An 18,754-nucleotide genomic window follows, 5' to 3' on the forward strand; every position below is an offset into this window, starting at 1 on the left:
TTCTCAACAAAAAAAAGATCAACTACTTGTTTTCTTTCTAAAATAAGCAACAATTTAATTTGATACTATGACAAAGCTATTAAACTGTGTATCATTATATTCAGTTAAATAGTCCTGAATATACAATATTGTCTTGCTTTTATACTTTTCAATAAACCAGAGGAATATTGATATAAATGGCAGGGAACCACTTACATAGAAAAGAAATGAGGAATATCATAACTTTGAAGGAAAACAAATTAAATCTATTAAATAAGACGAAATGTCCTGTAGAGCAAAGCACACACAAAAGCACGACCATTCTCGTCTATTATTAGTACAAGTAATTGAGCTTTTCTTTGTTCAGATAGAGATAAAAATGCAATCGTCATAATCAGATAACAACGCAACTAAAGTTTCACTTCTCAACAAAAAAAAAAAGATCAACTACTTGTTTTCTTTCTAAAATAAGCAACAATTTAATTTGATACTATGACAAAGCTATTAAACTGTGTATCATTATATTCAGTTAAATAGTCCTGAATATACAATATTGTCTTGCTTTTATACTTTTCAATAAACCAGAGGAATATTGATATAAATGGCAGGGAACCACTTACATAGAAAAGAAATGAGGAATATCATAACTTCGAAGGAAAACAAATTAAATCTATTAAATAAGACGAAATGTCCTGTAGAGCAAAGCACACACAAAAGCACGACCATTCTCGTCTATTATTAGTACAAGTAATTGAGCTTTTCTTTGTTCAGATAGAGATAAAAATGCAATCGTCATAATCAGATAACAACGCAACTAAAGTTCCACTTCTCAACAAAAAAAAAAAAAAGATCAACTACTTGTTTTCTTTCTAAAATAAGCAACAATTTAATTTGATACTATGACAAAGCTATTAAACTGTGTATCATTATATTCAGTTAAATAGTCCTGAATATACAATATTGTCTTGCTTTTATACTTTTCAATAAACCAGAGGAATATTGATATAAATGGCAGGGAACCACTTACATAGAAAAGAAATGAGGAATATCATAACTTTGAAGGAAAACAAATTAAATCTATTAAATAAGACGAAATGTCCTGTAGAGCAAAGCACACACAAAAGCACGACCATTCTCGTCTATTATTAGTACAAGTAATTGAGCTTTTCTTTGTTCAGATAGAAATAAAAATGCAATCGTCATAATCAGATAACAACGCAACTAAAGTTTCACTTCTCAACAAAAAAAAAAAGATCAACTACTTGTTTTCTTTCTAAAATAAGCAACAATTTAATTTGATACTATGACAAAGCTATTAAACTGTGTATCATTATATTCAGTTAAATAGTCCTGAATATACAATATTGTCTTGCTTTTATACTTTTCAATAAACCAGAGGAATATTGATATAAATGGCAGGGAACCACTTACATAGAAAAGAAATGAGGAATATCATAACTTTGAAGGAAAACAAATTAAATCTATTAAATAAGACGAAATGTCCTGTAGAGCAAAGCACACACAAAAGCACGACCATTCTCGTCTATTATTAGTACAAGTAATTGAGCTTTTCTTTGTTCAGATAGAGATAAAAATGCAATCGTCATAATCAGATAACAACGCAACTAAAGTTTCACTTCTCAACAAAAAAAAGAGATCAACTACTTGTTTTCTTTCTAAAATAAGCAACAATTTAATTTGATACTATGACAAAGCTATTAAACTGTGTATCATTATATTCAGTTAAATAGTCCTGAATATACAATATTGTCTTGCTTTTATACTTTTCAATAAACCAGAGGAATATTGATATAAATGGCAGGGAACCACTTACATAGAAAAGAAATGAGGAATATCATAACTTTGAAGGAAAACAAATTAAATCTATTAAATAAGACGAAATGTAAATATTACGCTTAGAAAACAGAATGATTTTCAGAAAATAACTTTGTTATTTTATAAATTTTTTTGGAACCATTAACAGAATTTTAATAAAACATGTGATAATTTATATGATCAAAAAACGAAAGATTTTATTTTTAAGATTTTGAGAGGTTTTAAAGCAAAACATCAAAAATTTCGCAAGCAGTAGAATTTCGCAATTAAAAATATTTCTGTCATTCAAATAACAATCACAAAGCAATAAGCTTGGTTGATAGCATAGGCAAAAAAAGGAATTTAAAATCCATGCCATTAAATTATAATTGTCCTTTAAAATCTTTCAAACTATTGGTTAACAAATCTGCATCATTATTCTAAAAATGCGAATTTTCTCAAAATTCTCAGACGTGTGATTGCAATACAGTACTGAATAAATTTCCAAAACAACGTGTTGAAATGAAATCCTTTTCCCAAAATATTATTCTCGTGTTTTTATAATTATATTTAATTTGTTGTGCAATAAACTGCATTTGGTTCAGTTTTAAATGTCAAAATAAATGCACTTAGGTAATTTTCAACAAAAAATAAATCAAACTTCTATAAAAAGATAATTTATTCCCGATTGGTTACCGGCATTCAAGTAACAGTTGAACAATACCATTGTGCTTAAAAATTGCATTGTAACTACAGTGTTGTATAATGGGTATATTAATAAGTAAACTTTTTTCTGTAAATACATCTATTACGAATCTTGTTTGATTCAATTCATCTTATTGCAGATCACTTCTTATTCTTTTTTTATTGCCGTTATAGAAAACACACTCTCCGCGACATATCAAAATAATTCTTATCGAATTTTCGATTTTGCTGAATTGGACATTTTTATTTTTTCTGTATGAACTTTCAGACCTTTCAAAGCTTTCTAGCTATGAAGTCTCTAATCCGCAGCTCTTTTTATTTATTGATGATGAAACCAAAATCGATTTTGTGTGTGTGTGTGTGAAGCAGGGCTAAAGGCTGACAAGGCTATGTGTAAAAATTGCGAATGCGCAATGCCTAGTATTTCTAAAGGCCTCCAATTCCGCTGACTGATTTGACATAGGAAAAAAAAAAAAAAGAAAAAAAAATTCTTCCAAAAAATATTCATTGTTTCCGTTATATTATGAAATTATACAAAAAATATCATATTTACAAAGACACTTTTATCATTTTGTACTTATCATTTGCATTAAAAGCAACACATAATCAGTTGTTCTTACTTTCTCGTATACGTAATATAGAGAAAGTATAGTAATCGCCAAAAAAATTCGAACTCGAGATTTTGACAAATCTCCGCGTTTTAGACCTCCCAGAGTTCGAAAAAACACTTTTTTGGGAAATCTCCATCTGTCTGTAACAAAGATAACTTCAAAACAATTTGAGCTAAATAGTACAATGTAATTTGGTACAATATCTTTACACCAAATTTGCAGATTTCTATCAAATTTTGAGTATAATCTTTTCAGAGGAAGTCTGTCTGTTCAGCTGTCCGAATTTAAATTAATACGATAACTACAAAACAAAGACAGCTAGACAGATAAGATTCGATACATAGAATCAACAACAATAGTGTAGACACCTGTCAAATTTTGAGCCAAAACCAACAACAGTTTGACTGACTGTCGGCATGTACTTCCCAGAAACATACCGACGAAACGAGATAGTTCAAAAACACAATGACTTAAATATATCAAATTAGGTATGAGAATTTGACTATAAATGCACTTTTGTGTCAAATCTTTGTTTCAATTGTAACATTACCAGTTTCCCAGAACTGATAAGACATTTACAGCCAGCTGTGTCGTCGCTGTTACTTACTAAACTCCTCGTGATAGCCAGATGGTGGATCTTTTCACCTGGGTGGTCTCGCATCTGTTCATTAGCGACTACAGTGAAAGATCACATGTGGGAATTCCTCGTCCAAGAGATATTGAGAGTACCTTCAAAGAGAAAGGGGTGTCCAAACATCTGGATGCTAAATGTTTCTCATTGTGAAAGGACTATGATAACTCCGTGTTCCAGAATAGTCAGTTATGAAAGGTGCATCATTAAAAGGACATTCCCAGGACCTACTGGCGCCCTGAGGAAGCATATGGCTGAACCCCGATTGGCCGAAAGAGAGCTCAAATGACCAATGTAAATTAAGAGGCGGAGATTGTCACCGAAATAAAGTGCGGAGATTTTTTTTTTCTTTCTTTCTTTTTGAGTGAAGAAACGAATTGCAGGCAGACTGTTGGACTACGCCTACGAGTTCGGAGTCTGAGAACCAACTGAGTTTCAAGAAAACATTCGACTCCGACTGTTGTGTCTCCTACTAAAAGTGTAAATAACTATTTATTTAACTAAGATTAGAACAAGATGTTCTTTTATATATATAGGGCTGTAAAATAAAGAATTGTCTGGAAATTCTACTTCGTCATTTGATCAGTCTAGATCAAGACATTACACAATTAATTGAGAAAACGTGCCTAAAATACTCGCCAAGGATGACACGATAGTTTCAGTAAAATTGCTAAATTCAAGCCAAAAAATATTTCGTAACTATTGTACGTAAATGTCATGTAAGGCGTTCTCTGGCACGACAAGCTTATTAGAGAGTATGCGAAAAAGTTTTAAGGAGACCACTCCCGCTGGCTTATTATTTCATTTATTTTCCTGCGTGTTGTAATACATTTTCAAGGAAAGTACAGCATACATTTTTAGCGGTTGCCTTTATTTACTTGCGCTTTTTCATTCCATTCAATGCAAACATTAGAAGCATTTATTTGCATACAAGTTTACTAAAAAAGGAATTTAAAATAAAACTTTACAAAATAGTGGAAACGAGTGAAGGAAGAAATAACAAGACAATCACCTCTAATCATAAAACAGGTCCTTTTTAGAATTTTAAGATAACGAAAAGGAGATTATAATTTTCTGCTGATAATAGTTTTGTAATTTGAATTGGAAAACATCAAAATATGATGATTAAAATCCGTCAGTCGAAATACGAATCCAGTGGTGCGAAATGATCTGAAAATCTACTGAAGCAGTTGATCTTTTACACCATTTAATAAGAAAAATACTATCCATACAATTTTTGCTAATATTTATAATAATATTAAATTAACTTAAAGTTTAAAATATTGAACACGGAAATAAAAATATTAGGAAAAAGAACTATAATAAAAGAACATAATAATTAACTTGGTTTATTTGTCGGCACGCTGAATGTTGAAACAGAATGCAATACTGATTGTAATAGATTAATCAGTCACAAAAAGCCTCCTTTGTAATTTTTCATCATTACACGTAAATGAGCATGCTCAACTCTAGTTAACAATCCAGTTATTAATCAGTCACAAAAAAAACTCTTTTGTAATTTTCCTCCTTTACACGTAAATGAGCATGCTCAGCTCCTCTTACCACTAATACGAATAAGAAATTAATGTACTGAGATTGAATTTAGCGAAACAAAGGAGATTTTACATGTTGCAATTTAAATTTATAAGGCGAAATTAAACATGTGTTATTACCTCACTTTAAACTTGCACATTTTACATACAATCACTATTTTTGACACCATAACAATTAGTGGATCGTAATCCCAAGTACTGGGAGAAAAAAATACGCCATATAAAATTGCACCTTTATCATCAACTTTTTATATCGAATCCAATGATCAGTTGGAAAGTCGAAGCTACTGAAACAAAGGGCGTTTCCAATGAAACTTGTTCTGCCGTTCGTCGACAAAGTAAATATAACCGCACTTCCGAAAGTTTTCGACAAAAAAATAATAGGAACAGAGCCAATTAGACAGTGTTTGAGAAAACACTGTCTAGTTTACATTGTCAGTGCTTCACTTGACGGCCGTACACTCTTCCGATTTCTAATGTAAAAGAATTAAACAATCCGATGGTAGCAAAGTTGGCACCAATTCTGTTGCGGAATGATATCGCAACACGCTTTATGATTGTTATTTAATTACATAAACAACATTTTGGAGCGCAAGCATTATTTTCCATGTTTGACTTGAAGCCAAAACCGAAAACTGAAATGTTTGATGACATTGCTTTGCGCAAGGGTATATATTTTTTTATGGCAATATCTATTTATCATAGTGTAAATGTTATATTTTATGGAGCAGCGACTAGAAACGAAGCAGAATATTTTCACAAAAGTTATATTGAAAAAATCTTAAGAAACACTCTTAAGTACAGTTATAGTATATGATGCAAAAAAAAAGTAAATAAATAAACATACAATAATTTTATAACAAACTAGCTGACCCGACAAACGTTGTTCTGCCATATAAATTATTTCTAGTGAATATTTTGGTTGTTAATTAAAAAATAACGAATGTATTGTAAGTGTGTGGGGATCGGATCTATGACAGAAAGGGGCATGGAGCGCTGTAAACCATTCATTTTCTCAATACAATGTATTTCATTAACGTAACGAACATATACATTGTTTGATCTCTTAAAAGTTAATCGTAAAGTGAAAAAAGTAATATATTTTTTATCCTAAAGTATAAAAATAAAATAAAGAAAATCAATATTCATTTCGAAGAGCAATTGAGTGTAGGATATTTTTTGTCAGTCCGTATTTAGCCAACACAAATAAGCTCGATGGTTCGCCAACTCTAGAACATGCCACGTATAATTAATTGTCCGTGTGAAAAACATAGCGTGCCCAAATCTAAGTCGCAAACAGACATCGTATGGCCTTGCGACTTTATTGATTGTCGTTGCGAATGCCAATCTAATAGGAAATTGAACGCGTTTGAATTAGTTGGCACGTCTGTGAAAATCATTGGAATTCGTGGCAGCAAAACATTTTCGGCTTGTAATTTGCCTTTCAAAATGGTGGTTCCGATAACGTTTTTCATCATTTTTTTAATGATCAATCGCGCGCCATTGCACAGCCGTGGTGGGTTCAAATTCCGAAGTAAAATAACCGGAGTTATAATAATCCAACTTTCAGTCGTAGAAGGTGTGGTGACATGCCTGGAAAATCCAGTGAGCTCAAAAACTCTATTGGATAATTTACAGCTTCGTTAGCATCGCAAATTGCATCTATCGATTTGTATGATACCAAGTCGCCTGGCAACGATTGCTGTATCTTGAAGTTTAAATCATCGACGTCCACATTTTTTTTGCTGCCAAGATGGCTCTTTCTGCCAGCCACGCATGCTTTATGTATTTTGTGCGTACATCGGGAAATACACAGTCAATGAGAGAATTTTGCGAATCAACGATAGTGCAGAAATGAGTGGGCAATTTTATGCATCCAGTATTTTCATAGACAGAAATTTTTCAATCGCCGATATCTAGCAATTGGTCCGAGAATGTGTCAGCAGATGGATCTTGTAGCGTTTGGAGCGCGTGTTTATTTTTAGCTGGACGTTTTCAACATTACACCACAGTGGCGATGATTTCAAGCAAGCGTTGATCTCATCAACGTATGGTGAACGTGGATAGGAACACCCTAATTACCTAGCGTTATGAAATATACTTTACGACCTATTCTCATACCTACCAAATACACATAAAAAATTTCATGAAAATCGGTCGAGCCGTTTCCGAGGATTACGAACACAAACACCGTGACATGAGATTTTTATATATTAGATAGATCGAAATCAGCCTACCATTGTTTCCAAAGATTCCTTGTTCCCGGTGAGAAGCTCTTCAGGAGGCGCGAGGGGTCGCAAAAATCTTGTCACAAAGATCCACTTCCCACTCAAGTCCACCGACATCAGTTTGATCATGCGATCCGGAAAGCGTGGGATGACGGATTGGCGCCATTTTTCAACTTCGTTCAGCACTTTCTCGGGCTCAGCACTGTCAAACTATGGAAGAGTGGAGCAGATGCACTAACCGCATATATCGATTCGATTTAGTTGAATAAATTATTTTAAAATACATAAATTACAAAGAAAAATTAGTCCGTTATGATATATAATTAAGTGGTGTCATTGATTCTAGTCAAAGAGTTCTCAACTTCTTAAATTTGTACCACATAAATAAGAATTAAAAATATATGTATTGTTATAAATGTACTTTCTTATCAAAAATCATTGCATCCAAAATAATAAAATCTTATTATCAAAGAATAAAACGCTTTAAATGTTGTTGTCATGTGACAAGTGCAATAAAAAAAGGGGGGAAGTGCCAAAGGGATTGCCATTGCCTCAAAGAGGTTGGACTTCTACCTGTTGGTCCGTGGGAAGTATTTTATTTCCCTCCTACAAACCAAAGGAGGCATTTCCCGATCCGCCACCTGAGGACGAGCCCTCTAGGGGTTACAGGTTCCTCCGAGGATGCTTTAAATGTATATTATTGAAATGACAAAACCTCTTTCATTGTATTGAATTTCGAAATATCAGTTTTATCGTTATTTATTTCAAACGCCAATCAAGTGTAAGTGCCAATCGTGTCCTTTAATTATTTTTAATTAATAGTATTTTCTGAAAATCCAGTATTTTAAAAATATATGTGGAAAGGTATAAAACTTTTTATCGCTTTGTCAAAAATTATTTTTATATCCATCTTTCCTTTTTTAACTACAAATTGTATAAATTGTCTTTTTTGAATTCAATCATAATATTTCTGTCGCATCTAAAGCTGTCTTATCTAAAAAAGCTAAGCTATCTAAAGCTATCTTATGTCTTATCAAAAGCTGTCTTATCTTCTGTCGTATCTAAAAGCTTATTTCTCTTTTGAACTCCATTATGAGATTTTTGTCACATTAGATATTTAAAAGTTTATAGTTTTTTTAACTGAAATATTAAATAAGACTACAGAACAAAAAAAAAAAAAAAAAAAAAAGGATTTCTTATCCAATTTTCGGTCTTTAAATTTTCAGTAAAATGGGAATGAGATTTATCAATAAGCTATAAGCATTGATTTTTACATATCTTCGATTAATTGTTCTGTTAATGACAAATCAATTTTCAGGACAAATTCTTTTAATGTTGTTTAAAAAAGCAACTTTCCATGCTTTATGAACTTTAAATAGATGTATAAGGAGATTAAGGCAGGAGGCGAAGAAGCATATTGATGCAATTACATGTTCTCCTGGACAATTTTGGATCGCATATATCAAAAAGTTTTAAATAAGTAATCGTAGCTGAATTAGAGGGTACCAAATTGGAAATCCGCTTCTGCAATCAGGTTAGTTTCATCTTCAGTGAAGAAACATTGTCGATTTTTCATACCGAAATGTCTATTTATGGGGACGGTGAACTTTTTATTGTTTCATCGTCATAATACATGTTTATACTTAAACATAATATCATTGTGGTATGTATTGTTCTAAAATGAATATTAAAATCTTAGAGGAACAAAGATACTTTTTCTCGAAATGATGTTCCAATTACTTTGAAATTCTCTAGACGTTTTAAGTTTTGAGAAAGTTACATAAAATCGATAATAAAGATTTTGGATGCACATTAAAAGAAAGATGGGTATACATTTTAAGTTCCGCGTTCATTTAGAAAATTAAAAATACAATTTTATTTCAGAAAAACAAGAAATTCTTATGATTTAGAGCGTTTTCATAAAAATATTATTAAAAAATTACCTATTAATTGGAATTCCAAAATCAAATCCAGCTTTGTTCCAAATAATGTTATATATATATATATATATATATATATATATATATATATATATATATATATATATATATATATATATATATATATATATATAGAGAGAGAGAGAGAGAGAGAGAGAGAGAGAGAGAGAGAGACAATGGTGCCTTTTCTGTTCATTTTTTAGTTTTTAGTTTGAATCAGAAATAATTTTTTAGTTGCGATACCGAAATAATTTAGTTTTGTTTCCAAAATAATTTTAATTTTAGATTGTTTCAATAATAGGTTTTAATTACCTAATGCTTATATTTTTTTAGGTTACTATATATATATCATAACTCTAAGTAAATAATTCGTAAAAATGACTAATAGAGTATGGAATTCACAGTCTCTTTAATTAGCAGAGAGTATATGTAGTGCCCGAGACATTTTCGGACATTGCCATTCTTTTCGGCCCTTAAAAGCGTCAAAACGGAAATTAAAGAATTAGCAGCACTATCCTGGATTGGCGCCCAGGAATCTGCACTACTTTTATCCGCCCTCTGCTTCCGAAAAAGAATTAATAAGACTTATTCGAATAAACAGTATTACCACGATAAATTTCTGACTATTACAACCATAGACTTATTTTTGTGTACGATTACATTTATAGTCAAAAGTTAAACTATAACCAAATTCGTTAAGTACTATTGCTTCGGACATTATGGTATTTTATTAACCAAAAATAACGATTTGTCTTTGAACTTCCTTTCTAAAAAGAATCGATTTTAATGTTTTAAAATAAGTACAGATTTTCAACCGTAAATAAAATATCATTGCCTATCCTGAAATGTCATTGCCTATTCATGTTTGGAAATCAATAATTGTTTATAACTAATTTTATCATTAGGGGTTTTTTTTTGTTACTTTTTTATTACTGCTTTTGTTATTAGTTTTTTATTATTGTTTATTGTTATTAGCTTTCTATTATTATTTTTGTAATTTGTTTTTTATTCTTGCTTTTGTTATTAGTTTTTTTATTATTGTTTTTGTAATTAGTTTTTTATTCTTGTTTTTGTTATTAGTTTTTTATTATTGATTTGTAATTAGTTTTTATTGTTTTTGTTATTAGTTTTTTATTATTGTTTTTGTTATTAGTTTTTTAAAGTTTTTATTATTAGTTTTTTTATTATTGTTTTTGTTATTAGTTTTCTATTATTGTTTTTGTAATTAGCTTTTTATTATTGTTTTTGTTATTGGCTTTTTTTAATATCTTTTTTTGTTATTTTTTGAGATATTAATAATTTCAACAACGATCACACTATACCAAATCAATGTATTACCTGATCTCTAAATATTTCAGGCAACTGCAGGCATGGCTCTATGGTCATGAAGAAAGATAGGTAGGTGTGATTTGAGGCAGCATCCGACAAACCGGTGAGCCAAGGACGGGGTTCGTTCTCATAACTCAGAAGAACAGGAGGAACGTTGATGCGGAAAGTTCCTTCAATCTATGGAGAGAGACAAAATCATTTGCATTCATATCATGTTTCTTAATGTAGTTAGTTAAAACCTTTCTATTATGATGTATAAGAAATATTTTCATATTTCTCATAATTTAAAATTAATACGGGTGACTAATCAATATAAGTCGATTTTATGATTAGACCTAAGCTAATATTCTACTCAAAAAAATTAAAAATATTACAAATTATGATTTTCTGCTTTATATTTAGAAAAAATTGCAGCTTTTAGGTAGAAATATTTTACGGGTGATAGTAGATTATTGCCTACAATAGACAACAATTAAAATATTTTTATATTCAACTTCTTTAATATACAAATTAGTAAAAGTAGCAACTTCTAGCATTTTCTCCCATTCTTTGAGGAGTGCCCAACGAAAAAATTATACTGAGACATTTTTACATTTAAGACTGGCTCTTTAGTTAATTTATTTTCTCTATTAATATATCAATTAGCACTGAAGCATGTTTATTTTCGATTATTCTATAAAATGGAAAAAAAATCGAGAAGAAGTTGCATTTAGTATTATTACGCAAACTGTCTAGTAAAGTCCTTCCCCATCTCCTTTGACTTCTGAATGTTTGCGTTTATAGTTATGAAAGAAGTTCTATGCAAGTTTGTAAACGCTTTCGATGAAACCGATTACATTGCCTCCTAAAAGCAAAGGCAGAAATTATCAAAATATCAAAGCATTTTGCATATCAAAAGCCAAACGATATGCAAAAATACTCAAAGCCACGGTTTGATATATAAAAAAAGACATCTAACGCCCTTGAATGATAAAAATTGAAAAGATATAAGGGCTATATATTTCAAACAATCACGAAATGTTTCAGGAAAGAATATCTAGTTGTACTGTCATCAGAGATCATCTCTTCTTGCGTACAGCCGACCACCCCGTCACCACTGAAAGTAACAGTATCGACAGGATTAGAGGTTATCTCTGGCAGCGAAAACACACATCTGGATTCAAGATAGAAAGAATGTCAAATGACAAACTGTTACAAACAGCACTGACAGAAGGTCACGCAGAACGAATACAAATCACACCTATAAAAAAAAGCCCAATTAGCTGAGCTCTAGTGAGCGTAAAAGCTACTATACGCTATTACTACAACCATAACATTCATTCTTGAATGATTCAATAGAGTAAAAATGATCATTACACTTATATAATAATAACTAAGAAGCCCTTCAGAGGGCGATATTTTTGCATACCTCATATAATTTTTGATTAAAGCACGGTAACTCCTTATTTTTCACAGGAAAACGATGTAAACATCCTAATTGAAGAACGTATAGTCACTTGACAGTGCCAAGATACCACTTTTATGACTATAACTGACTGCGGTTAGAAGCGAGAGGTGAAAAAGAATTTTACTACACTATTTGTGGAAGTGCATATGTATGTTTTTTCCTTTATTCCTTGTCCAAAAAAAAAAAAAAAAAAAAAAAAAAAGAGTGTTTCCACTTGTACCAACTTTTTTTGCAACTTTATTGTCACAACTTATCGACTTTATTTTCCATCACAATTTATTCAGTTTGTTAAAAAAAATCACAAGCAATCTGTTGTTTTCCTTCCAATTGCATAAATTGGCAAAACACCACATTCCAACTCCTCCACACCATTTCAATTACGTCAATACTCGAATATGTATTTTTAGCACAATTTTTTCACAATCAATGTCAAACATAACACTTCCTCTCTTCGCACATACATAACAAATAAAAATGTCAAGAAAGATCTCTGTTTAAAATAAAGAAGGAAAAATAACGCTTTCTTTCTTTCTTTTTAAAACAGGTGCCAGATTTGTAACAAGTGAAGCGAAAACATACTCAGTTCCCTCCAGCTTCTAATATTATCGTAACCGCTCATATGAGTGAGTAAAATGAATACAATGTCAAAAAAATATTTATATTCAGTTGTATTGAATTAAAGTCTATTTCAGAAAAGAAAAAAAACTAGATGTATATATCGCAAAATACCGCTGGAAAAAAGGGAGCAATCAAAGCAAGAAAGAAAAAAAAAAAAAAATTAAAAATCCACCAGTATATACAAATGCATGTAAATATTTGCCCTTTCCTTCCATTTTCTACTTACTAAAGTTGACTATTACAAATATTTAGGAAATTAAATTTATTTAATATTCATTTTCCTGCTTTTAAGAGAAGAATGAGAAAATCTAAATATATGAAAATAAAAATAAATTCAAATTAACTATATTTTTATCATATAGCCTATATCCCGTAATAAAGAAACGTTAGAAAAGAAAAAGATCTGTCTGATTGAATACAGTTTATAACTGGGCGAAAGCGGCCACCCTGAAACTTTTTAGCACCCTCCCTAATAAGTTATTATCCTTCTATCCGAAGATAAAAATTGTGGTCCTTGAGTAAGGCCATATATGTCACAAGTGCTCAAATTTTAATTTCTGAATCCTGCACATGAGCACTCCGTGTTTCGTAATACTATAATACAGAAAAGAGAATGTGCATTTTTCACATTTTTATTCGACTCATTTAAATCAAAATTTGACACAGAACTATAATTTTAGTAATAAGTTCATACACGAAATCTCATTTATCAATACCACTGCGTTTTTAAGTTATCGTGCCTGCAAATGTAATGACTGACAAAACGGATTTGGTTCAAAATTGGAAATGGATCTACACTTTAGATGTTAAAATTATGTACCAAGGTTTATCGATCTAGTACTTTACATTTTGAAGTTATGATGTTTACTTACTCTCAGACAGATTGATAGATATATAGACTAAATTCACTCAGATTTTTACAGAAATCTACATTCTTGGTGTAAAAACTAAAATAGTTTCAGTTAGTTTAGTTATATTAACGTCCCGTTGTAAAGCAACACTAGGGCTATTTTGGGACGGACCTCGCACTTTTAAACAGCGGTCAGATAACGAGGACGACACCTGAACTGGTATCCACTCTCCACACCACTCCACACCAGCGGGAGGACGTGTGGTCAGTGCGTTTAGCGTGTACTAGACCCGCTTACACGTCGGTTCTTCGGTGGAATCGGGTCTTGAACCTGAAACACTCCAGTTCCGAAGCCGAGGCACCCCCCTCTCCAAACCACACCAGCGGGAGGACGTTTGGCCTTGACGGATTTAACGTACAACAGAACCCCTTATACGACGGTTCTTCGGTGGAATCGGGTCTGGAACCTGAAACCCTACGCCTGACGAGCCGACACCTTACCACCAGGCCACCGCGGCCCTGTAAAAACTATAAAGCAAATTTCATCTGTCTAAATCTATTCGTTTTTTAACCATCATGTTCACAGAAGAGCAAATCTAAAAACGTGCTTTTCAGATTTTGATAGGTCTTAAACTTGGAGGTTTGTTAAAAGCCAAAGTTTGCTTTTTTTTTTTTTTTTTTTACTTTTTTCGTATATGAGGAATTAAAAAAGATTTCGATCACTAGTTCAAATCATTACAGCATGATAGTATTTATTTAATTTGCCTATCTTCGCTTTCTCTGGCCAACCTAAAAATAACAAAATTTACCAAAAGCACTTAATGCATGGCAATAATATATAATGCAAAGATAACAATCAATAATCAAGCATTAAGAACATAGTCACATTTCTTACTTGCATAAATCGCAACTACAGAATAATAATACAATAAGAAGACATCAAACGCTTTGCTAGAATCACCAGCGCACATTTAACATTACACACATACATATTTTTCATACATCTGATTTACTCTTTTCATTTTTCAATGTTATTTTGAATCCCCCAATAATTATTCGCAACTTTCCAGCACTGTAAAAATTTTGATGCTCCGCACGTATTTTTAAAAATGCGAAAACTTTGGATTGAAATCATTTATAACTGATTAAAAATAAATAAAAAAATCCATACATTTGCTCTTTATTAAACACTATCTGCCTTTTACAACTAACTATTCAGTGGAGAATATTGGCTGTGTTATTTCCAATGAAATCAGTAATCTTTATGTAGATGATATCGTGAAGTATTTTTAGCCCTTAAAATCTTACAGCTTTTACAGTTTTTGCTTGTTTGTTTATTGCGCATATGAACCTTACTGATGGAGCCAAGTGCCATGACATCACAATATTGTTAAAAATGCAATTGTTTGGTCATTTATCTTCTAACTGCACGTTGTCTTTCTCTATTCTGTAACTTTATTTTATTATCACTTTAATATTTGTATGTAAACTGTACAAATATTAAATGAAAAAAAAAATCTTATATCTCAGGAATGGAAGAAAATTAAGCAATTAAACATCAGTAGAAGCAACGGAATCGTTTTAAATGTCATTGCAACAAACAATTGTTGGAAATTACATAAAAACATTTTTTTAATTCTCAAATCTGTGAAAGAAAAAATGCAAACTAGCTACAATGATATCAAGAAAAGGATAATTCTTCACATTCTATAATGATGATTTTTTTTTTATTTCTGATTTTATGCGTTTTGTATTATTTCCACAAATAATCGATGAAAACGATTATATTCAATTGTAATGGACAAAAATTTTGATTGAAATTCAAAAATATCTCTCTAAAGAACACATTCCCGCTGTCCAAAGTATATTCGTGCTAAATTTGGTAGACTAAGTGTAGTGCAATTTTTGAATGTCAATAAATATATATTCGTTTTTTTTTTTTTTCTGTTTTTTTTTTTTTTTTTTTTTTTTTTTGTATACATAGTATAGAGAAAATATAATAATCGTCGAGAAATTCAAACTCGAGATTTTGACGAATCGCCACGTTTTGAAACCTCCTCGAATTCAAAAAACATATTTTTTGCAAAATGTCCGCCTGTCTGTCTGTGACAAAGATAACTGAAAAACGCTTTGAGCTAGACGGCTGAAACTTGGTATACTGTTTTCACACCAAATTTACAGATTTCTATCACATTTTGAGTAAAATCTCCACAGAGGAAGTTCGTCTGCCCGGCTGTTCGAATATAAGTTAACACGATCACTCCAAAACAAAGAGAGCTAGATAGATAAAATTTTGTGCACAGACTTAACATCTGCAGTATAAACACCTGTCAAATTTTGAACCGAATCTAACAACTGGTTGGATTTGGTTGTCGGTCTGTACTTTCAGAAACATGTAAACATAATTCATAAATGAATGATTTAAGGATATGAAATATGGCATGGGATTTTGTTACTATAAACGCAGTTTTGTGTCAAATTTTTCTTTCAATCGGTTAAGAAAAAAACCAAAATTCGATTTTCAAATATTTTCAACTGCATGCCAGGGATTAATCGCCAAATAACTGGCCAAGCATAAGACGACAGATTTAATAAAAATGGTAAATTAACGCCAAAGGTTAATATTTTGTAATTATTGTATGCCAGTGTCATAAAAGGCTTTCTCTAGCCTGACAAGTTTATTAAGAGAGTAGGCCAGAAAGTATAATTATATTTAGTAATGGTTTATAGTTAGTAAAGATTTCATTACGCTATTAAATACCGGTTATAATAAAGAATCGAATCTAAAAACAAAATAAGAACGAATTTCAAATACTTTATTATCAAGATATGAAGTAAACTATATAATATGTCTATATCTAACACGCCATACACTTACCTTGGAATTTAAATACAGAGTTGTGAATGGAATTTTCAAATTTCCCAGCCAGCGTCTCTCTAACCGCTCATAGACTACAGTCTGTCTCTCTTTGTCACTTTCTAGAAGGTCCACGGTCACTTCGTCAAATAGGTTGATATAAATGCATTCTTTGATGGTTTCCAGGTTGGATGGAGTGTAATTATCATTGGGAGCACTGTCAAAGAGCTTTCAATATACTATAACTCATACTTTAAATAGATTTCCATTTGTTAATAATTAGTAAATTCGATTCTGTGAACAATTCCAGCCAAATTTTAGAACAAAGAAAAAATTTTGTTGTTGTTTTTGTAATGACAACCAAATTTATTCAATAACTAACGACCTTTGGCGACCAGCTTGATCGTCAAAATTATTGACTTTTTAGGCTGCGACAGACAGAAGGCATTATTTTAAAATTTTAACGTGGTATTTGATATAACTGACAAACATGAATTTAATTAAATCAGTCTACTACAAATTACTGGATTAGAGCAAATTTTAAAAAAATATATACTACGGAATAAAAGTGGAAGTGAAAATTTTGATAATTCAATATCACTTTATTTAAATTTTAAGATAATGGAAAAATCGTTTTTGTGAAATAATAGTTTTAGAAGATATGAACATTACTTTCTATAGATTAGTCATAATGATTATCAATCTTCGAAATAAATCTATTTTATATTTATCAATTCGTTGAAATTCCTTTCTGTAGGCAATATTCAATTTGCCATCAACAGTTGTTTCGAGAAAATACTGTTTTGAGAAATAGCTTAAACGGTGAGGAAGAACTCGAGAAATTTTCTTTACGGACACGGTGCGCCATCTATGAAACTAAAAAAAAAAAAAGACGATCGCTCATCAATGGCGAATTTTAGAAATGCCAGCTAGCTGCATAAGGACGCTAAGCAGAAAGATGTCGTAGGAAGATGTTATTAAACTATTTTCCAAATAAATATACTTGTGAAAAATAAAAGTTCCATGAATTATAAAATATTATGACAATATTTACATCTCAAGAATAATTGATCATGTTCACTTAGTTATTACTCCATTTATAAACACAGACTTTAATATTGTGTACAAGCTTAAATATTGCATCATGAATCATAATCTAAATATTTTGGCGAGCAGCTGGCGTGCCGAGGTTAAAGGTCGCTAAAATGTTCACTTCAATATTTTACGTAATTTAATCTTTTAAGAGCTTCTTCAGAAAAATATTTTTAAAAATATGAGTATACATGTTTAAACACTTTTTTCGAATGTTCGTTTTCATATGTTTATACATGTTTGTTTTGTTTTGTTTTTACATACATAAATGAAACACGTGATTTTTAATATGAAAAAGGAAATAGAATCGTTCGGCATTGAAGTCATATATGCACTATAGAATATGTTTTATAATTTATGCAATATCTCAAAGAATTATTCAGTAAAAATTTCCTCGATTCATTATAAAATTCACTTTTTAGTTTATGTTCAAAAGGATTTAATAATGTTTCATTTTATTTAAATCAATAAATGTACTTCTGAAAAAATTATGAGGTCTTAATTTTTTAAGTTTAAAAACGTTTTAAATGCTTAAAATTTTTATAAAGTTTTTATCATCAGCTACAAAATTGGTCCGACACATACAGTTTTGAATGTCACTGTTTTACGACATTCAGCAACTTTAAAATTTTAAACTAATTCAGCCTTGGGAAATCCCCTACGCTAATTAGTCTTGGTAGTCTAAATTAGAGCGTTTCTATAGAGATATTCGAATTTTCATAATTCACAAAGTTTTAATCGCAATAGGAAGACGCTTTCTTTTTATTTAAAATTTTACTCTCTCAAGAATATTTTATTAAAGATGATTCAAGCACCGAGGATCAGAATAAAAATATAAAAATTATTACATTTCATCAAATATAAAAATTATTTATTTATTTATTTTCATATTAAAATTCATCAGAACATTTCTTGACTCAAACTACTTAAAATAGAATTCTTTACTTCATTTAGACTTTTTTTTTTTTTACTAAATAGATATACCTATTACAAATAATTCAAAAAAATTGTACGATGGACTTCACTTAGGTGGATAATTTGTATTTATAGAAACGATGTTTGCCTTAAATATTACAAAATTATAGAATTAATTATGGAT

At 30.7% G+C, this 18,754-nt stretch overlaps 1 protein-coding gene across 1 annotated transcript in view; it reads right to left on the reverse strand.

Moving 5' to 3' along the window:
• The window catches only part of LOC129963141 (coiled-coil and C2 domain-containing protein 2A-like), an 82,634-nt gene that overhangs the window by 30,837 nt on the left and 33,043 nt on the right, over nt 1–18,754 (reverse strand). The window contains exons 28-30 of the mRNA XM_056077242.1: nt 16,585–16,780; nt 10,801–10,968; nt 7,532–7,732 (exon numbers count right to left, since the gene is read on the reverse strand). Of these exons, the coding sequence (XP_055933217.1) occupies nt 7,532–7,732; nt 10,801–10,968; nt 16,585–16,780 (565 nt within the window). The remainder of the gene's footprint in view (nt 1–7,531; nt 7,733–10,800; nt 10,969–16,584; nt 16,781–18,754) is intronic.

The sequence above is a fragment of the Argiope bruennichi genome, chromosome 3, assembly GCF_947563725.1.
Source record: "Argiope bruennichi chromosome 3, qqArgBrue1.1, whole genome shotgun sequence".
Classification (NCBI taxonomy): Eukaryota; Metazoa; Arthropoda; class Arachnida; order Araneae; family Araneidae; genus Argiope; species Argiope bruennichi.